At 39.1% G+C, this 23,278-nt stretch overlaps 1 protein-coding gene across 1 annotated transcript in view; it reads left to right on the top strand.

Moving 5' to 3' along the window:
- The window catches only part of Agbl4 (ATP/GTP binding protein-like 4), a 977,755-nt gene that overhangs the window by 660,090 nt on the left and 294,387 nt on the right, over positions 1–23,278 (top strand). Inside the window, exon 5 of the mRNA XM_013016801.1 lies at positions 19,539–19,578. Within this exon, the coding sequence (XP_012872255.1) occupies positions 19,539–19,578 (40 nt within the window). The remainder of the gene's footprint in view (positions 1–19,538; positions 19,579–23,278) is intronic.

Genomic DNA, 23,278 nt, shown 5'->3' with positions numbered 1-23,278 from the left:
CTCTTACTTAGTTTCATTACAGCCACTCTAAACATGGTGTTGTGAATAATCCTAAAAGGCAGCATGTGGCAAGTGTTGAAGCTGAAGCATTAGTTCAGAGGCTCTTGAACACTAGCCTTAAGTGAAAAAAAAGCTCAAGAATAGCACCCAGGCCCTGAGTTCAAGCCCCAGGTTTGGCATACACACATACAAAAAGTGTGGGAAAGAGGAACAAGCAGGGGAGCTGTAGAAGGATAGGCCCTTTGAATAGAAAGAAAACTGCAAGAGTATTATACCATGGAAGTCAAGTGTTTTAAAAGAGGTGCAAGGGGAAGACGCCAAATGCAGGACGAAGACACAAAATACTGCTAATCTGCTGGGTAGGACAAGGACAGAATGCGGAGGTCACAGACAACTTGACAAGAGCACGTTTACTATTAGGGACAAAAGCTTTATGAAACGGGAAGGAGTGAAGAGGAGTCAGACCCTAAACACAGACCAGTGTTTCAAGGGAAGCAGAAAAAATTATGGTGGAAATGGGAAGGGAGAGTAGAGTCAAAGCATTTTCATGGAAAAGTTAGCATAGTTCATATGTTAAAATTGAGCTAGCAAAATTAAATTTTTGAGTGATTTAGAAAAGCTAAGCCAACATTGCTTAGAGTTGAGATCTCTAGATAGGAGACAGAAGGGCAGGGTTGGTCTTAGGGCCAGAGAGCATCCCTCCATACAATCATGCAGAGAGGGAAACTATTTCTACACAGGTGTGTATTCATTCATTCATTCATTCAGGTGGGTTTTTTTTGTTTTTGTTCTCAGTGAAACAGTAAGTAGTGTTAGCTTTTTAGATGAGTAAGTTTCTTACCCTCATCCCAGTATTATCTCTGTTAAGACAAGTTATTCAATATTCTCAGTTGACTGATCACTCATTTATTATATATTCAATAAGTCCCTACTCTGCACCAGACCCAGAATAGGAAGAAATTGACACATAATTATATATAATTCAATATGAGGTTTACTTGAAAGTTATAGAGTAAAAAGAAGGTGAATTCAGCCTGCAAAGTTGAGTCTAGAAGAATATTGAGTAAAATCTTAAGTGAGAAAAGAAAGTCATCTGACAAAGGCTTCAAAAAATCAGGGGAATATGACAACTTTGTCTAATTGATGGTACTCATGATAAGAAAGGCAGTTTTGCACAATTCGGAAAGGGCTTTGGCTATCAAGATAATGAGTTTAGACAGTAAATCTGAAAACTTTAATGAGGTTATGGGTCTGAGTGAAAAGAATTTGGGGGAAGAAGATGAGCTTGGTAGGACAGACCATGACGTGGGGAAGAGTGGAGTGAAGAAGCAGAGTTGTTTCAATAGTCAGAACTGTGGGGTTTGCAGGCAAAAGGATCCATGGGGCAGGGTATAGAGAAGTCTGCTTTGGCCAACTAAGGAGAAGCTTTTCTCCCTGGATTGGGAAATAGCTCCCCATTGACATTCAGAAAGCACTGCCCACTTTAGTGCTTTTAATAAAAATGGAAAATATAGGGTTTGTGTGATGCTTTTAATCATTTTGGAATTGTAAAGAGCTTTGGGCATTGGGGGCCAGGATGGCCCTGGTGTGAACATAAATTAGCCTAACTGAGTAGCTTGTGCTGTTTATGTGCACTGTTTGCTGTAAATTTGGTTCTGATGGTAGAACTGTGTGTCGTCGGCACAGCCCTCACCCTCAGCATGCATTCTCCTAAAAACTGCAAGGATTGCTTTTGTCTTTGGCTTCCAGTAAGGAGGGTCATGGACTCCACAAAGAAGTAGGGAGGTCTTAGTCTCTTCATTAATTTGTTCACTCATTCTGCAAATGGACTGATGACCTTACCCTGGGCCCTTGAAACACAGAGAGAGGGGGGCCCTCCAGAAACCCATGGCTCTACATCCTTATAAATTCAACCAAAATAAGGTCACCTGGAGAAAAGCAAAGCAGGAGTCACTTCTAACTGGAGATTCAGGAGTATCCTTCCCATGTTTTGCCCCCAGGGAAATGGGGAGGGTCTCCATCTGTTAGGTTGAAATTCTTTAAAAAAAATCAGACTGAGACACTAATATGTATTTGGACCAGGGTATTAGCTAGACCCTGGACAAAATACTGCCTTTACCTCCTAGCTAGTTATGTGGTCTTTGGAAAGGCCCCTAATCTCTGTATTTGCTGACTCTGTGAAGTTATTGTAATAGAAATATAGACATCCTAATACAGGCCTGAACCATGATAGCTTCCCTACAAAGACTGGTTTCCTTTCATCTACCTTCTGCTGCCATTCTCTTTCTGTTTGTCATTCTCACTTTCTATAAACAAAATCTGTCGTTGCCAAGGGACACATTAGCAAGATGCCTCTCTTCATTACCTGTTAGAGGCTTCTAGTTGTCTCCCTCCAAAGTAGGGCACAGTCATGCCCGTAGCATGACTCTCTCCCATGTATTACCTTTCCTCTATACCCATCATCCTGTAGTATTCACTCACTTCCCAGCTGCACATCTGCTTCTCCATCTCTGTGCTTTTTCTCATGCAGAAGTATCATCCAATACTCCTAAAGCTCACTTTTATTGTCTATCTAGAAACATCCCACTTATTCTACAAGAAACAGGATTAAAGCTTCCTCAGCAAACCTTTCCTGATGCCTTCAGTTGTACTCAGCTATCATTTTCAGCCCTTGGATCTGGTATCACACACTTACCCACTGATCCCACTCTGCTAAAACTTCTCTCTAAATATCCTAGAACCAAGGAATGAAATTGATTGCTAATATGGTAAGACCAGTAAGAATCTGTGGCTGACCGAGCTGCTGGAGGATACTCCCGGAGAAGTAGAAGACTCACAGCAGGCTTTAGAACATTTTCTATGTTTTCACTTGAATCCTCAAAGAGAGATACATTTTACAATGAGGAAACTGATTCAGAAAGTGGAAGAGATGAGCAGGTACTTTTTGACTGTGCATATTGCTCATAGAATATTATTCATGAAGCAGTCTCTCCACTCTTACTATGTGCTATGCTTGTACACCCAGTTTCTACAATGTACAATCAGTACAAGACCTACACTCACACTTTTGGGATTTAGTACTCTATGGCTGCTATGTAAAACTTAGTAATTTACATTTGGATTTGTATTTTTAAGAAAAGCTTGGTAAGACAGTAAAGCAAGACGTCAAGAATCTCAGTTCACACACAGACCGACTGGCTACCTAGTAGAGCAGATTCTTGGGTCACATGATTCCTAACCTTCTAGAGTCCCCATTCCCAGCCCATCTCTCTCTTGTTTAAATGTTTGTTGATCAGGGTATGTTCAGCAAAAGCCAGTATTTGATCCATCTCTATCCAGGTAAGAATTGCAGTATTCCTCTGGGTTGACATCTGCAATGGGGCAGATGGCCACTTAAACGGGAGATGTCTCAACTTCCCTGTCCCCACATCCAGCAGCTGGCGCCCAGCAAGCAGTGGGCCATGTGAACAGAGACTCTGAATCTCTTGTGGGGCCTCTGGCACTTGATGATCCACACTTACAACTATCCCCAGGTCAGAAAGAGTACAATGTTAAATCAGAAATTATAATTATCTTAATAGAGAGAAACAGAAGATGAAAAACAGAATTTCAGTGACACATTTTTCCTTTCTGAATGAGGAGCTGTACATTTCCATTTTGTATTAAAACCTCACAAGTTAGATATCACTAAGCCAGTCATAGTGTTATTCCATGCACTGGACACCAGAAAGTTGTTGCTCTGGAGTTTGATCTAGATTAGGTGATCAGCAAACTCCTTCAATCGGACAATAGGAAAAATATTTTAAGCTTTGTAGGCTAACTACAATCTCTGCCATGGTATATTCAGCTCTCTGACCTTGCAGCCAAAAATATCTAAATAAAACTGTAAAGTGCAGCATTGGTGGCTCGCGCCTATAATCCTAGTTACTCAGGAGGCTGAGATCTGAGGATCGCAGTTCAAAGTCAGCCCAGGCAGGAAACTCTATGAGACTCTTATCTCCAATAAACCATTCAGAAAACCAGAAGTGCTGCTGTGGGTCAAGTGGTAGAATGCTCACCTTGAGCTGAAAAGCTAAGGGACAACGCCCAGGCCCAGAGTTCAAGCCCCACAACAGACAAAAACAAACAAACAAAAAAAAACAAAACAAAAAAACCCACAAAACTATGGCTGTGTTTCAATAAAACATTATTTATGAACACTGAAATTTGGATTTCATATATTTACATGCCACAAAGTATTACTTTTCCTTTTTCATATTTCTAAATATATATATATATATATATATATATATATATCATATTTGGCAAAAATAGGCAGCTGGCCACATTTGACCAGTGGGCTGTGGTTTACTGACTCTGAAGCACATAATATGTAAGGATCCTCCACTACCTATTTTTCCTTTCTCTCTCTCTCTCTCTTTCGTATTCAGACACTTTCACATATGTACTAAACACACACCCATACATTTGATTTAAAAAGTCACAGATACATCCATCTCAACACCAGGGGCTCTTTCTTCTTTTAACTGGTAAAGTACTAGAGCTGGTTGCTCTCTCTCCATAGGGGACCAGCTGTAGAATTCTTGCTTGCCTGGTAATTACAGAATTTCTGAGGCAGAGACAAGAAAAGTCCAAGTAGTGCTCTACTTGCAAAGAAAAGAAAATATATTGACACATTTAGGAACATAATAGTTGAAGAAAACATTGTCCTCTATTCATTCCTCCATCTATATCGATAGACGTATCTTTGTAAATGTGTTTTTGAATAGGATACAAATGTGATATTCAGAGAAGCAGTGGACAATTGTCACCATCTGCCACCTGCCCACACACAGGAGCTGGCTCAGGAAAGAAAAGTGTTCATTCAAAGAACTTGTTAAGTTTTCTAAAGTACAAATAATTCATTCTGTGTTTCTTGATCACATACTGTATGCTCATAACTAGAAATCTATGAAAAGCAAGAAAATGTGGGGAATGTGATTTAATAAAAAGAAATTGTGTTCTGGTTAAAACCCCTATACTGGAACTTTTTAGCTTATACTTCCTAGGAAAAAAAATTGAAATACTTAGGGCTTTTCACCTATATAACAAGAGGAATGCCTACAAATCTGATTCCTTAATAAGAATTAGAGATTTAAATATGGTCAAAGTTTGTAATATGTATATAGGAAAATATTACAATGATGCCTATTATTTTTGTAATGAATATGTGCTGATAAAAAGGAAAAAAAGTCTTAAAATGTTGCAAAGCATAGAAACATACATATTCAAAAGAATTAGAATTAGATATTTGAACAAAAAGCAAAGAGATGTATATCTCAAAGTATAAAACCTAGGCATGCAAAGTACAATGCCTAGGTATATAGTAGCTGATAGGCATTATCCAATAACAGCTTCTAGGAAGCTAAAACTAGCAAAAAGCAGAGCTACGAGTCTACCTGGGAATGACTGGCTGGTCAGCTTATCCTCTGAAGAGCAGGCAGCCTGGAACAGGAAGATTTCCTTGGAGAACTGCAGTTAGGAAAAAAAAAAGTTTGATCCACTCATGTACCCATAAGCTTGCCTTATTTTATTGTTTATTAACTTGTCATGTAACAAATTCTGAACAGATATTGGCTACTCTAAGTGGCAAAAACAAAGAATATATATTTTTAAAAAGTTCAACCTCAGGCTGGGAAGGTGGCTCAGTGGTAGAGTGCTTGCCTTGCATGCCCGAGGCCCTGGGTTCGATTCCTCAGCACCACATAAGCAAAAAGAAAAAAGCCGGAAGTGGCGCTGTGGCTCAAGTGGTAGAGCACTGGCCTTGAGCTGAAGAGCTGAGGGACAGCACCCAGGCCCAGAGTTCAGGCTCCACAACCAGACCCCCCCCCAAAAAAAGTTCAACCTCTTAAGTCATCAGCTACTTGTCAGTAAAGGGGGGTCAGAAAGGACATAAAGATGAATATAGCCTTATGTCACTGCATAATCCTGACGCTTTAGTGTCTAGTAGAAGTCACTGCACTTTCAGATTTAGAAAAAAGAACAGGTAGCTAATCAAATAAAAATTGTTTCTGGAAAGATGGGGCAGACAAAGGAATAAGCATATAAGAAGACATCTGCAAAGCAAGCACAGAAGGAAGGAAGGAAGGAAGGAAGGGAGGGAGGGAGGGAGGGAGGGAGGGAGGGAGGGAGGGGAAGGGAAGGGAAGGGAAGGGAAGGGAAAGGAAAGGAAGGGAAAGAAAGACAGGAAGGGAGAAAGGAAGGAAGCAAGGAAGGAAAAGGAAATGAAAAAAAGGAAGGAAGGAGGAAGGAAAGAAGGAAGAAAAGAAATTTTAGAATTTGGAGGAAAAAGGAACCCTTATACACTGTTGGTGAGTATATAAATTAGTATAGCCATTATGGAAAACAGTATGGAGGTTTCTCAGAAAATTATAAAAAAAACTACCTATATATAGAACTATCTATATATAGAACTAACTATATATAGAACTACCATATGGAGAGATAGAGCAAGGTGACAAAGGAGTAAAATCCTCCATCACTCATCTGTCTATGGAATCAGGACTTTGAACAGCTATTCATGAATTATAGTACCTTCATTAGAGCTAAGGAAACCAGCTGAGAGATCATAGTTTCAGGTATCAGCATAACAAAAAGAAAAGACACATTGAAGAAGGCAGGCAGAAAAGAGAGGCCTCTCTAAATTATACACAGAGTGAAACATAACTTCAACTTGGGGCAGGGAAAGGGAATTAAGTCTAAGCTTTAGACCTGGAACCCAGTACTAGGCAGAGCTTGGCAGCCCATACCCCCATATCTAAAGCTGTAGACTGAACTTCCAGACCTATATTAACCTAGAAGCCAAGGGACTGCCTCAAATACTCCACTCCTAACCTCAGGTCTCACAGCTTGAAGATAGATTAAGAAAGTAAGCACAGAATTTATCTTTCACAACTACCTTCATAGCTGCCTTTGGTAGCTCAGCTCTAGCTAATTGGAGCTCAGCACAAAGGGTTATGACCTGGTCTCCAGGCCAGAACAAATCTTAGTGCCAAATAGAAACTTGAAGCCCAAATTGTACAGACTTGTATTTTGGCCAGCATTATCTACAGCAAGCTACAATAAATTCAGCTTGCAAGTAAATTCTCCCAGTCCCAACAAACATAATATGGAGAGAGTCAGTGTCCAATTGGAGCTGGGTAAATCCATGTAGATAGGCACCAAGACATTGCATAAGAACCTAGGGTTGGTGCTCCCATGGTGAATTTCACTGCCATACAAAAATCTTACCCTGTTTGGCAACTATGGATGACTTACCTGGGCCCAACCTGTCCCCAAGCAGAGGCTTCTAGGAACAGATTATGCCCTTTAGACAACCCTTAATCCATAATGAACAACTCACCATTTATGTGTTTGGTACAAAGAAGGACCTGGAGGTTCCTCTAGTGCTGAAACAGTGACAACACACCAACTAGGACTTCTGGCAAACCTAGACTGATGTTGCCATCTAGTGCATAAATAGCAGCAATAACCATAGACTTAAAGCAAATAAGCTGCCTATTTAGAAATTCTGAAAGGACAGACACAAAGTCATATCAGGAAGATGAGAGCAAACACCTAAACAATAAATAGATGGCATATACCAACAAGCTTAAAGAACTTGCAAGGGACCATGAGCTCACCTAATAGAAGTTAAGGTGGCAGAAAGTGACCATACCATCTGCTATGTGCAAACTTAGAGAATTTAACATAGTTATTTGGAGGAAACTCGGTACATTTCAAGAATACATAAAGAAACAATTGAGTACTTTATTAGAGAGTTTGAAATTACTTTTTTTAATTCAAAGGGAATCCTTGCACTGAAAAAAATATACTAAACTAAATGAAAAATACAATAGACTGTACCCACAGCTGAATAGATCAAACAGAAGTATCAATGAACTGACAGGTTATTTGAAAATACACAAAGGAAAACTAAGTTTTAAAAAGAAATGAAATGAAGAAAGCTTATGGGAACTTTATACAGTGTTAAAGTAGAAAATATTCAGGTTGTTGGGATTCAAGAGGGACTTGAGAATGCTAAAGAGGTAGAAGAAATAATGACAAAGTTGGGTAGTGTTGGTTTGGGCCTATAATCCTAGCTACTCAGGAGGCTGAGATCTGAGGGTCACAGTTTGAAGCCAGCCAGGGCAAAAATGTCATCTGTGAGACTCTTATCTTCAATTAACCACTCAGAAAACAGAAGTAGAGCTGTGTCTCAGTGTGGTAGAGTGCTATCTTGAGAAAAAGAGCTCAGGGACATTGCCCAAGCCCTGAATCCAAGTCCCAGGTCCAGCACCAATTAAAAAAAGTAAAATGGCAATACATAGTGTACCTTAAATGGATATGAATTCAATTGCTCTCTAGTATTTGTTCACCCTTTGTTTCACCTTTTCTGTGCTGCCCTCGTACCTTTTCCAATACAAACAAACAAACAAGACAAAAGCAAAGGAGAACAAAACAGCAACAGCAGCAACTAAAAACAACCCCCTTGTTTCTTTTCCTTGGAGTTCATTTCATGAATTATGTTCATATGCACATATCTGTTGAGCCTTTGTCATCCACTCCTATGAATATCTTCCTTTGGCTTCAGTGTGTGAATGTCTAGAAACCTATATAATTTATCATGTCCCTGTGTGTGTGTTTGTGTGTGTGTGTATGTATGTGTTTATGTGTGTATTTTAATCACTTGATGTGTTTACTTGTAGATTTATAGGCACATACTAGCTACCACAAATGAGGAAAACCATGTAACCTATGTTTCTTTTGCTCTGGCTTACTTCATTTAATATACTTTTCCCAAGTCTTTCCATTTCCTTAAGAATGGTACAATATCATTCTTTCTGATAGAAGAGTAGAATTCCACTGTGTATATGTACCACATTTTCTTGATGTATTCTTCCACTGAGGAGAATCTGGGTTGATTCTTTATCTTGGCTATGGTAAACAATACTTCAGTGAACATGGTTGTGCTGGTTGCTTTAGGGGAGAATACACATTGTTTTCAAAAGTATATGGAACATGGGGCTGGGAAGGTGGCTCAGGGGTAGAGTGCTTGCCTTGTATGCATGAGGCCCTGGGTTCGATTCCTCAGCACCTCATAAGCAGAAAAAACCAGAAGTGGCACTGTGGCTTAAGTGGTAGAGTGCTAGCCTTGAGCTGAAGAGCTCAGGGACAGCACCCAGGCCCAGAGTTCAAGACCCATGACTGACAAAAAAAAGTATATGGAACATTCTTCAACATAGAAAGACTTATATGTTTGCCAAAAGTAGTGGCATGTGCTCCTAATCCTAGATACTTTAGAGATGGAGTCAAGAGAATCATGAATTTGATGCCAGCTTAGGCAAAAGTAGGGGTAAGACTCTGTCAAAAATATAATAAAAACGAATAACAAGGCAGTATAGCTCAAGTGCTAGAAAGCTGACCTTGCATGCATAAGGCCCAGGGTTCAGTCTTTAATACTGCAAAAAGTACATTTAGTATCTTTTCTGACCACACTTTTGTTTTTAGTGCATAGTTATTACTTACATATTACAAGCATAGATATTTAGACAGGATTAACTCACAAAACCATCACTTACTATCTACATAATATGATTTACCTAACCTCTCTGAGCTTTGGTTTCCTCATCTGTAAAGTGAGGTTAAATATCTGCACTGTACAATTGCTAGGGAAATAAAATAAATAATCATAACTAAAGTCTTCTCAAATAGTAAACATTCAACAGAAGTTTATTATTTCTAAATTAACTCTTTTCTGTTCACTAGTTTACAATTATGTATTTACATAGATGAATGGATAGATGGATATTTATTTCACAAAGATATATACACAAATAACTTTAAACGTCGGTGCGGGGTGGGGGGGCGGGTGGAGGGGGGAAGGAGAAGGATTGGGATTGGGGGGGAGGGGGAAGGCTGGGAAGGGATGTGAAGGGTAAACAAAGGAGGAGGCTGCAATGCTTGGTAAGAAATGTACGCATTATCCTGCCCATGTAATTGTAACCCCTCTGTACAGTATGTTCACAAATAAAATTAAATTAAATTTAAAAAAAGTGTTTAGCAAAATTAAACAAGGGTAGTTCAGTAAGAAATGCTTTTTCTCATTTTCCCAGTTTCTGTCGATGAAAAGCACAAAGAGATTTAAGAATATTCTAGCTGCATTGTTGGGAAGTCAGAAGTGACAGATGTTTGTTTTCTAAAACTTCATTTACAATGGTAATATGAAGGGAAAAAAAAGAGAAACATCTTCCCAATCCCTATGCTATTCTCTCTCTCTCTCTCTCTCTCTCTCTCTCTCTCTTTCTCACACACACACACACACACACACACACACTCCTCTCAAACCAGGCTTCAAGATGTGTCTTTAGAGTTCCAAAAAAACTAACATTTTGCCCTTTTATTGTGGTGAACACATTTGCTTTCCCCACATAACAAAAGGTATCATTTTGCTTTTAATTATGGGTTGTTATTATGCATTGCTTTTATTTGGCAAAGATGTTTGTTTCAAGAAAATTAATTTAGACAGTTCCATTTTTCAAGCAACAATACCTTCTGTCCCAGGCTTACAAAGAACAATTAGATCTGGATTCTTTCCCCATAATCAAGCTGGCAATTTCTTGTTGAAAGTCCTGGTCAATCACTGTGGAATGGAACTTCCATGAGAGCCAGTGAAATGCAAAAAATAGTCTTTCATGGCCTGGCACTTTTACTTCCTGCAAAAAATATATATATACACATATATATGTATGTGTATATATATATGACACGGCTTAGAGGCATTACTCTGGCTGGGCAGGAACACAGATTCATGTTGCCTCACTTTCAGTGCCAGAGTTTTATTCTGAATGTCATGATATTTTTCACAGGAACTCCTCAGTTTTGTACAATTCAGCAAACATGACCAAGGCTCTGTTATGTGCCAAGTACAGTGGAAGGCACTAGAGATTCTGATCTGAATCCCATAGCAGCCTTGCTTGCAGCAGCTCATAGCCAGATGACTCAAACAGATAATTGCAACCCACAGCACTAACATCTGTGGCCAAGGGTAGTTCAAGGTGTGGAGTGAGATTTCAGGAGGCTCTGAGCCCAGCCTGGGACAGCAGAGGTGGCTGCAAGAGGGTCATGATTGTAGGAATGAAGGCGAACATGAAGAAAGAGAGGGAGAAAAGGCCTTTTAAGCAAGGGGTCTTGGAATAAAAAGTCTTACCAGATTCTGCCCCATTTACCTAGTTAGGTGGCAAGTAGGAAGGTATCTAGTAGGGGAGCCGTTAAATCTATTTCCAAGTATTGAACTGACTTGTTCATGGTCACTTAGCCAGTATGTGTTAGAGACAGGTTCAAAGAAGATAATTCCTTGGCCTGTATAGCAAGTAAGTGGCTAAACTGGGGCCATTAAAACATTTCTCAATGTTTTAACTCATCATTGCATTCAGTTCCTGCCACAGTTCTATTCAGCTCTGCTGGCCACTTTCTGAATCTGAAGAATGGGAACAAGTACCTTTTAGATACTTAAAGGTATCCAGTGGGATCTTTTTCAGTTTCTGAACTCTTCCACCTAAGAAAAGTCATCTTGATATTCAGAGTCTGAAGCTTTTGTGTTTTATATTTTATATTCTATTCTACACTATGAGAGGTGAAGTAATTTTTCCAAGGGCCACACTGCCCATGAGTGTGGGAGCTGTAGCTTACACTTGCTCTCTGTTCTTATGTTCAGATATGTGGCTTCCTATTCTCTTCTCAATACACAGGCTGCCTCTGCTTTTCACCTTCTTCTGTGCTCCCTAGTCTGTATTCAACCCCAGTGTGAGAAGCAGGTTTACTTGTTTTAAAGTTAGCTCTGCTGGTATGTCATTGCATGAGCTGGGCAAGTGCTCTCAACTCTGAGCTCCAACATATCATTGCTAAGAACACTGAGGAAATGATTAGAATTATAGCCTCACACCTGAAGTATCTAATTCCTTTCAATCCTCATTTTTCTCTCTCTTCATTTCCTTAAGTGGTTTATATTTTATTGTATTTGCATTACAAGCCTTTCCAAATTGTCTTTTAATCCATATGTTATATATCTATTTAATAACCAAATATGTAAAGAAACAAACAGAATCCAGTTCTTAATGGAGATCTCTGGTGATCTTAAGGAATGAATGGCAAGCACTGTAAACAGACCCAGAGCGGCTTCATTGCCAGTCTAGGTTCCTCTCTTAATCTGTCTTAAAAGTTGGCCTACTTGGGCCGGCAAGGTTGCTCAGTGGTAGTCTTTGCCTTGGATGCATCAGGCCCTAAGTTCGATTCCTCAGCACCACATAAGCAGAAAAAGCCAGAAGTGGCACTGTGGCTCAAGAGCCTTGAGCTGAAGAGCTGAGGGACAGCGCCCAGGCCTGAGCTCAGACCCTACAACCGACATACATACATACATACATACATACATACATACATACATACATACATAAAGTTGGCCTACTTCCTCAGTGAAAAGTAAAACAGTATCAGGGCCACTCTTCATTCAAGAAAGCCCTTTTGATAATTCTTCAGTATAAGTCACTTAAATGAAAAAAATAATAATATAACACAAGATAAATTACTAAGTTCCTTTCCTGTTCCCATTACCCCATCTCACTACGTTACTTTTCTCAACCTTTTTTTCTGGTTTTATATTGACCAACATGATTAGGCCCATCATTGTTTTCTGAAGTTTGGTTCTGAAAATAATTGGTACTTCCTATTTGTTTTCCAAAACTTCCAAAGGAAGTTTTCAAACAGCACATAAAAAACTTGTAGAGATTTTTTTACATTCCTTTTAAATAGTGGGCTAAGAAATCTAGTCTTTATTAAAAAATATAATGGAATCATTCAATTATTTAAAAACAGAGCAAATTTAATTTCAAAATAATGAGTGCTGTAGACAGTGAGGAAAGTAGACTTCAGTAAGAAATCAAAAGCAGTGAGTTGAGGAGTCAGTGCCATATGACATGAACTATTCTCCATGGGCATGCACTGCTAAAAATAGGGTAGGAAAGGGATTTGGGATCTCGGATGTCCTAAGAAGTGTCTGTGGCTGGAGGAGAAGAGGAACTGGTCACTGGAAAGGGTAGTACCTGAGGCCTGAGGCTGAACATGTGCCTGTGGCTTCTGTTTCTAGAGATAATGATCCTTAGATTTTTCCCTACAATGGTTGTCTTCTGGAATGACAGGACACTGAGGGGGATTTACTGGTGCTCTTGTTTAGATCATCTCCAGTCTGTTCCATGAAAAACTCACTTTTCCCCAAATAACTCTCTTGCATGAAACACAGAAAGCAAAAGAAAACACATAATCAGTGACTATTCTCTTCTACCATGCGGAACCCCACACACATCAAACCAGCCCTTGAGCTTCCAGAACACCGAGTCCCTTTTCATTCTGAGATATAATTGCAATGCAGTCGTGACCAAAATGAAAAGTCCATTTTTAACCATGGCTTCTGATATGAAAAGAAAAAAAAGAGTATCTTCCAGGTTTAATATTGTCTGAAAGAATCCCCATTTTTCAGTCACTTTTATCCATGTCAGCAGACTACAGTTACCAGGCTTCTCAAACTATACCTTTGTGATAAAATAACCAAGTGATATTTTATTGGTGTCTTATCATTTAATGCCACATTCCCTGGAAAGAGGAATGGTTAGAAACAACATCACAGTAATAAGGTCAAATTTATTTGTTATCACAATAAATATATGTAACATATATTTCTGCTCCAAAATACTCAGCCTGAAACAAACAAACCAACATAATATTGCATCAATTGAAATGCCCTACAATTGTTATTGATTAAAAAAAACATTCTCACTAAATACATATAATAATGAAAATGACAAGAAAATATATCAAAGTTTAATGGTAGATCTCTTTGAGTAATATGATTTTATTAATTTTTTATTAAATATTTTCTGAAAATTTGAGAAATGACAAATTAGTTATTTTCATAATTACAAAAAATTAAGATAAGGTTTAAAAAAATTGATCTTTGACTTTTTTATTTGGTTTTCCAGAGACAGGGTCTTGCTATATAGCCTAGGTTGGTCTTGAACTCACCGCCCTCCTATCCCAGACTCAAAATTTTGGATTTATAGGATTATAGACATAGAATACTATACTTGAGCCTTACATGTAAGTTCTTAAACTAAGGACAACTATAGCTTTTATTGATAATTGAACCCATAAAAGTTACAGCTTTCTTTGATGACATTTCTAATTAACTCTACTTTCAGTACTTTCACTCTTGAAGCAGTCAGTGGTAACCAGAAGTGGGGTGACATTATCTTCACAAAATAGCATCCACTGGATGGGGAGTAAATAAGCATTCACTACAGATGCTCTAGCAATTTCCATAGGCCATCAATTCAGAGGTTATTCCTGTAGACCATAGAATCCTCCCCCCTACACACACACATATACATAATGGCTGTTTGGTGGTGATATGATCCACATTCATCACATAGTAGACCATGCACATGTTCTTCTTTTTTTTTTTTGCCAGTCATGGCGCTTGAACTCAGGGCCTGGGCACTGTCCCTGTGCTTCATTTGCTCCAGGCTAGCACTCTACTACTTGGGTCACAGCACTACTTCAGGCTTTTTCTGTTTATGTGGTACTGAAGACTCGAACCCAGGGCTTTATACATGCTAGGCCAGCACTCTGCCACTAAGCCATGTTCTCAGCTCAGAAATTATCTTTTCTGAATGTCTGTGGGTACCACTTCTACAAGAGAACACTGATGTAGGTTTGTACACAGCCAGATGTCCACATATTAACTCCTGACTGACCCAACATGACATTTTCAAATTTCTCCTAGAGTCCATGGAATGCCACACAAATAATTAGAATATTGCCCTTGTCTGGGTATGGAATCTTTTTACCCAAGAAAGAATGTCCTCTTTCCCAACCGAAATGCACACACACACCACCACCATCACCACCTACAACAACAACAATGTACAACCTCTGCTTTCCTTGGACTATAGTTTTGGTCAGCCATGTTTGCCTATCAAACCTGTCACAAATCCTCCTGAGTTTATTATATATCTTGCCTTCCACAAGTTAATGTATCATCTTTATATACAAGTATCCCATCTTTCTTTAGTTGGTTACTTAAAATACTCAAGGAAGTCTTTATATCTAACATGCCCCTATCAGTATGTAAGTGATGGTACATTATTGTCCAATTGCATAACCCACTACTTTATAAAATACTATATACTGTTTCCCATTGGCAGTCTCAAATGAGCATGTTAGTTACACTGCTCATGAAAACATTCTCTTCATTTTACTCCCCTTTTAAAGAATTTGAGGGAAATATTCCCTCCACTTTCCTTTTCTTTCTTTCTTTTTTTTTTGTTGGTCGTGGGGCTTGAACTCTGGGCCTGGGCACTGTCCCTCAGCTCTTCAGCTCAAGGCTAGCACTCTACACTTGAGCCACAATTGCCATTTCCTATTTTCTGGTGGTTTATTGGAGATAAGAGTCTCATGGTCTTTCCTGCCCCCACTGGCTTTGAACCTTGATCCTCACATCTCAGCCTCCTGAGTAGCTAGGATTACAAGCATGAATCACCAGTACAAGGCTTCCACTTTCATAGTTAAAATATTTACATAGTCATTCTGGAACAGATTAGTTTTCATGTATATGTAGTTTTCATTTATATGTTAAACAGTAGCCTACACTTACTTGCCTGCACCACTAGGTGGTGCACACATATGTTAATGAATTTGTAGGTTAAATGGGTTTGTTTCCAGATTTGGGTGGTTCAGGAGGTACTAGAGGAGTCTAGAAGAAATGGTGATCCAGTGCAGAAGGGAAAGTCCCCCAGAGGAGATGGATAGACTCATTGTTCACTACTAGCTGCAGAAATAATGGGGGAAGGGAGGCATAAAGACAAGAAAACCCAAGGATTTGACAGAGTAAAAGTATGAAGAAGGGAAGAACATGTTTACTTTTCATGCTGATTAATTCCAACTGACCAGCGTCACTGAAGAGGGAATAATAAAATAATCATTTGAACTAAATGACATCAAACAGGATTTTGTTCTGGGCACAGCCCTGTCCTCTAGTAAGGACCTAATAAGAGAGAGAAATGAGCAAATAAGACTAAGCACATGGTACAAAAGATAAATTTTAACAAGATACGTTGGAAGAACAAAGTGAAAAAGAAAGGAGCAAAAGAAAAGAAGCAGAGGATTAGGTTTAGGGGTGGGTATAATGAGATGATTTAATGGTAGTCTTGAAAAGTGAAGGGGAGGGTCTCCAGGAATATTATAAGAGTGTTGACAAAGAGAACAACATAAGCAAAGACATGGAGGTTTGAAAGGCTGCTGTAGGTTTGAGCATTGAGCTCAGTAAATCCTTACTAAGGGTTATCCCTCTGCTGTGAACTGATATGACTAAGTAGTTCTAGGGCCTTCACTTCTAATATAATGAAGAAGATTCACACATGCACAAAACCTTGTGATGTGTGAGTATTACTTAAATTCTGTCCTTTAATCTCCCAGTGCCTGGTTCCAGAAGTTCTTAGGGAACTCTTCATACTTGAAGAGGAAATTCACAAGCACAGCCCATGGTTGCAATTAATTCTGAGTTTATTGGTAATATTTTAGCTTCACTTGGTCATTTTAGAATTGTGACATTTAAGACCAGAAGCAGACTATTATACAAAGTTACACCAAGATGCCAGGATACATTTCCAGGTGTGTCTGACTCATATCAGGGTTTTTGTTATTGTTGTTGTTGTTGTTCTGCCTTTTTTTTCTTACTTGGACCCTAGACATAGAGTTACCATTTCCTAATAGTTCTTAATTTAGAAGTTAGAAACTTTTCAGACAAACAGAATTCCTTCACCAACTGTGGATCATTTCAAAGTTGAGCTTATGGAAAAAGAAAGACACAATGAATTCTTCCCTTGTACATGAAAAAAGAAGTGCCAAGCCAAACAGGTTGGCCTTGGCAAAGGCATCCTGAGCCAATTTCCCCAGTGCTTTGGCTTCATGTTAGGAAGCATGTCAGGCGGTGAGGAGGGGGTGGGGGGGCATTCCAGCATTCTTTGTAGCTGGGGAGTGTGAATGTATGTTTCCTGTCAACTTGAGAGTCCATGCTTGCTATGTAGATGAATAACATCTTAGAGTTGTAACATTGTTTGTTTGAAGTCAACTGGAATGCCTTATGAGCTGGATGGAAAACAAGGATATGTGATTGAGAAGACCTCAAAAAATCACAGATCTGCTTTTAGGTTGTGAAAAGTTGTATGAGCAATGGGTAAAAAGATCCTAAAAAGGTTTTGGCAGGCATCCATTTAATCAGTTACCTGGAGAAGAAGGGTAACCCTGATGACAAGGAGGTTTGACACAAGTCTCATAAGCAAAGAACAAAGGAACTGAAAATACTTAGCCTGTAGAGACAAAGACACAGGTCTTCTTAAGACTTGTAAGCGATTGTCAAGGTTTGAGGCAGCTATAAACAATGATGTTGTCATTAAATGAAGTGCATTCCATCCTGCTCTGAGGAGAACTGTCTGGACCATTACTTCTGTTCCTGTGGAGAAAAAGAGTGAAACAGTCCAATTAAGTGATAGGGACATTGCAGAGGGGATTCCTGTACTGGTGGTAAGTCAATTGATGGTTCCTGAATTCTAAGCATCCATAATTCTATGAATAGGGATGAGGCAGCTTCTATAAATCAGGTATAGATGACAACATCAATAATAAATAGACCTTTTTATTGAGAACCTACTAAGTTTCAAGCATTTTGCTAAATGGTTGATGTATATTGTCATACCTTGGTCAGGATAAGACCTGCCTGAGTTCTAGTCCTGAAAATGTAGCTGTAAGTGGATAATTTCTGCTTTCTGAATTTTATGTGCTTCCTGTCTATGAAATTTGCACTGAAGGATTCAAAGAGCATTAAAAAAAATGATACATCAAAGTACCTAGTACTGTGACTGACTTTTATTTGGTACTCAAACATGTTGCTGCCTTCCCCCTCTGTGTTTAAGCTGAATTTTAGAAGTCCAGTCTCAGAGGCAAGATAAATAAAAGTAAGGTAAAGAGGGCAAGCATCAGAGAAGGAAAGGTGATCAGAAGCATTTAAAGAACAATGAGAGTCTGGAATTTAAAGTCTAGAGCAATGATTCTCAAAATGGAGTTTGACATGCTAAAGAATTTTTTATATTAATTTTTTTATGTTATTGTAAAGATTCTGTACAGAATGGTTACAGTTACATTAGTAAGGTAATGAGTACATTTCTTGTTACCCATGAGTGTTAAATCAAGTTTAGAAAGGATGGAGGAATCAATGGGAAATTAAAGACTAAAGGAAGTCTGATTGAAGTCTTATAGAAGCTTCCCATTATTGTTCTCAAAAGAAGCTTCTATATTCACGTTTATACTCAGAGTCCCATAACCTGTAGGCCAGGACAGAGCTTCCCAATAGGTTGCTATGATAGAGCACAGGCCTTTGGAGATGTTGATCATCGAAGCCCTGGGGGGAAACAAGGCCAAGGAACCTCATACATATAACCTAGTATACTCATTCAAAAGGATAAGGATAGTTAGAGAAGGAATGATTGGATCATCATAGCATTATTGATCAGGCTGGAGAAATGAAGCAACACCAAAGTATCTTAATTAGAAAGAAGTTATTATTTGAGATGGGCACCAGTGGCTCACACCTGTAATCCTCACTACTTAGGAGGCTGAGAACTGAGGATCACTGTTTGAAGCCAGCCTAGGCAGCAAAGTCCATAAGACTCTTATCTCCAATTAAGCATCCAAAAAGCTGGAAATGGAGCTATGTCTCAAATGGTAGAGCATTTGCCTTGAACAAAAAAAGCTCAGGGTCAGTGCCCTAGCCCTGAGTTCAAGCCCTAAGACTCTGTCTCTCTGTCTCTGTCTTTCTCCCTGTCTCTTTCTCTGTCTCTGTTACTGCCTCTGTCTCTCTATCTGTCTCTGTCTGTCTATCTGTCTGTCTATCTGTCTATCTGTCTATCTGTCTGTCTGTCTGTCTGTCTGTCTCTCTCTCTCTCTCTCTCACACACACACACACACACACACACACACATACCACATGCACAGAGTTATTGGAAGTTGAGAGTAATAGAAACACCTACGACAAAGAAGGCTACTTGGGTATCAGACACTCACCAATGCCTCCAGTGTGAGCAAATAAATCTAAGATTGGTGAAGACAAATGAGCTCTCTGCTGAGAGACTAGAAATTTCTTTGTGGTTCTAGAGGGGTCTTATTCTACCAGAGTGTGATTAGAAGCCATAAAAGGACCCTTAGCTCTAATCATCTGCACTTCTAAGAATAAGCAAAAAGACTGTCCATTCCCTGTGTTCAGACCCTCTGCTGAATTGTGAATCAATACTATATTCCATAAAATTTATACAGCTCTATGTGTCCAAACATCAGTTTACATGTCCGTCCTGACCTGCTAAGCACAAGTTTGGCTGTGGCTTAAATCATTTGTTCTCACAATGTGTTTTCTTTTGCAGCAACAGCGGCAGCTTGACCTCCTGACAATAACCAGCCCTGGTGAGTAGGTGCCGGCTGTTCTGCCTTGGCTTTTCCCTGTTTCCTGCCATGATGCTTTGTTGCCTATCCAAATGCATTTCCTGCCCTTTTTCCTTGATTCCCTGAAAGAATAGCAGAAATGTGATGCTAAGGATGACCTTCTTCCTCCCACCCTGTGCCTCAGGGGCACTTCCTTTTCTCTCTCCCAGCTCTGAGATGCCTCGTCTTTATGATGTACACAGCTGGGCTGATACTGTGGATGTTGCATGTCTCTCTCAAATCACTCAGTACATTCAATTGTCAAGGAAATGTCCTGGTTTTCTGAGTGACAAGTTTTAAAGTTATAGGGCATGGAGAAGCTGACTTAAAGGTGTCATGGAATAAAAAATGGTTCAGAGGAAGAGGCAGGGTGAAGGAAATGATCAGGTTTGGTTGGTGATGCTGAGTGTCAAGATGATTTTAGTCTCTCACATTTAGAAGAAAGTTAAGAGTCCCCCACCAAAGATGTGGCCATGGGATTAAAAGGTTATTTCTTTCCCTTAGGCTTGGCATCTAATCTAGAGAGAGGTTGAACAGTTTAATTTTGCCAGAGAGGTATTTTATTTTGGTTTGGTCAATTGGAACAAAATTGGAGAAGTCCAGTTCTCTCACAGGACCAAGGTGGTGGTGGTGTTTGGAGGATTGTTGGGCATTTAACAGTCGATGTGGTGGTTCATTCTCACCCATGGGTGATACTTAAAATATTTAAGAGCCCTGATGACTACCTGTTATACTATGTATTAACAGTGAAAAGTAAGGAGACAGGATCCTAAAGGAGGAGGAAGAGCTAGGGGAAGGCTCATTATCAATAAATATGGATATATTTCAATATCTTAGTAATCCATATGGCTGAACACTATATCATCCTCCCAAGCCTGGGATAATGTGGGGGGGGGCAATTGTCTCTCAGAGAAACAGTGAAATTGTGCTTTGCAGGTAATATTCTAGCACAAAGGCTGATCACCTGGTCTAAGTAAGTAGAGGAAGAGACAGTGACTGAAATGTAAGTTGGGATTACCCAGCTCAGATGGCCTTACTGATGGCCTTCCTATATTTCTGTGTGATAGTCTTCAGACTTCAGATTTCAGAAGAATAAATATGAAACTCATTTGAACAATGTTGAATCCATCTATGGAATTAATTTTATTCAATGCATATATGATTAATGTCTAGAGGAATTTCCTATTTTGGGCTGACATAACTAGAATGGTTTACTCATGTGGCTGGTCCAATTCTTCCTCATCAGGTTGCTGGTGAGGGATTATCCTTGTCCTGTTCTCTGTAATTGCAGCCTTTTCTATTACAAATGCTCTGCTCAGGTTTCCTCTGCTCGCACTCTGATGTAATGTCTAAGATGACTTGGAGAGGGTTCTTGATCTGTTGTCAGTTGCTTTAGAAGGACATTTTTAGACTGTTAAACAGTATTCCTTTTATGGTAGCCTTTTCTACTTCTAATTTCAAGTGCACAATTTCAAGCAGAGTAGTTGTAAGTCCCAGTACACTCCTTTTAGATAGCTGTGGGATTGCAAAATTCTCAGCACTGCTGGAGCTAGAGTGGTTTATAATTATCCCTCCTATTAGACTAGAAAAGAATATCTTCCGGGTCAGCACTCCTCAGAAGGTATGTGTGGCGCACTGGTGTTCAGCAACTGGACTACACTTCAGTGTTATTGCGAGATATTGATCCATTAAGCTCTCAAGGTCACAGGTAGACCTGGGCAGCTGGAGTCCAACTCTTCCCCCACGATGGTTGCCTCTACACTTTGTCAGAGTGCCAGACAAATATTATCCATGGGTTCCCTGGTTTGGAAAGGCTAAGAAGCACCATTACAATGGGGATTATCTCGATGTCTCCATTTCATGTCCAAAGCACTTTCATTAACTGTCCCTCACTATCAGACTCATTCCAGTTCTCCCACCATACCAGGAGCTGTGGTAGCCCACAGCAGACTTGCTACCTGGCTGGGGCTGCCAGTGGGAAGCTCTGGCTTCTCTGTTCTCAATAGAACATCCCTAACATACTACTGCAGGCTGATGCTGCCATTCCACATAGACTAGGAACATTCTGAAATGTTGATTGAGAATTTGCAAGCATTAACAATCTGTATGGTATCTTCCTTAGAAATATTACTTTGTAGCCAGGCACCAGTGGCTCACGCCTGTAATCCTAGCTGCTCAGGAGGCTGAGATCTGAGGATCCTGGTTCAAAGCCAGCCTGGGGAAGGAAAGTCTGTGAGATTCTTATCTACAATAAACCATTCAGAAAACCAGAAGTGGCACTGTGGCTCTTGTGGTAGAGTGCTAGCCTTGAGCTGAAGAGCTGAGGGACAACAGCCCAGGCCCAGAGTTCAAGCCCCATGGCTGACAGAAAAAGAAAAGAAAAGAAATCTTACTTTGTTTATTGAGAATAATTCTGAATGTATAAGAAAGAGTAGATATATAATGACAGTCATTTACCATGCCTTTCCAATACCTTGGCCTTATCATATCAGCATTGTGCCATCTATACCAGAATCTCCCATTCAATCACTTATAGATATCACTGAAACTTTTCGATGTTCCTTCCTAAGTGAATCTGTCTCCCACTACCCTAGAGGTAACTATTATCATGTAATCAATATTTCCTCATATTTGTGTGTTCGAAAATGTGACTGTTAGCATTGTATTAATCCCTATGAATAGTTTCATATAGCAAAATAGTCAACATTTTTCCATACTCAATATATTGAAGATATTAATCCATGTTGATACAAACAGCTCTGGTATATTCCTTTAATTGCTGTGGAATATTCCATATAACATTGTATTATTATTTATCTCTATTTTATTACTCACAATTTATATTATAGGCTTTTCGCAGTTACAGAGAGTGCTATTAAGAGCATTTTTATATGTCTCCTTGTGCATAAGTATGATAACTTCTCTAGGAGACAGAGAGAAGGAGAGATTACTGATTATATGCATATTCAAATTTACTACATAATGGCCAGTTGTTCTCTAAAGTAAATTTCCCGTTCCCTGCATCCAACACTTAGAAATATCACACCTATGAATTTCAGCAGTCACTGTGATAAATGGGAAATGGTATCCCATTGTCATTATAATATGTTTCCTTGATTACAAGTGGGGTTGAATATCTTTTCCTATATTAACTGGCTGTTTTGGTCTCTTCAGTGAATTAACTTCCCATATCATTTGTGCATATTCTATTGAATAGTTCCTTTTTTAAAAAATTGTAATTTACTTTTCTAAATATATCCCTTATATTCTCTGCAAATCACTTCGCCTAGAGTATGGCTTGTACTTTGTAATTTTGTTTGTGATGTGTTTGGAAAAATGAAAAGTATGTCTATAATTTTAATATTGAGTTTTTAAATTTCTTGCTTTATGAGCTTTGCTTTTGTTACTTGAGAAATTTTTCTCAACCAGTATATGATTCTCCTATATTTAATTCTAAAATCTTATGTAAGTATTGTGTCATACTGTGCATCATTCAGGACTGATCTTAGTGTATGATAGGAAATAGGGATTTAATTGTGTTTTATATTTATGAATGGATAACCCAATGTCTAAGCACCATGAAATAATTAATTCATCTTTTTACCCACGTGTCAGCAATTACATGCTTGTCACATGCTTTTACCTGTACACAATCTGTTTCTGGCCCTATGCTGTTCCATTG

This window comes from Dipodomys ordii, unplaced genomic scaffold (assembly GCF_000151885.1).
Source record: "Dipodomys ordii isolate 6190 unplaced genomic scaffold, Dord_2.0 Scaffold33, whole genome shotgun sequence".
NCBI lineage: Eukaryota > Metazoa > Chordata > Mammalia > Rodentia > Heteromyidae > Dipodomys > Dipodomys ordii.
This window is presented reverse-complemented; position numbering and strand designations above follow the sequence as displayed.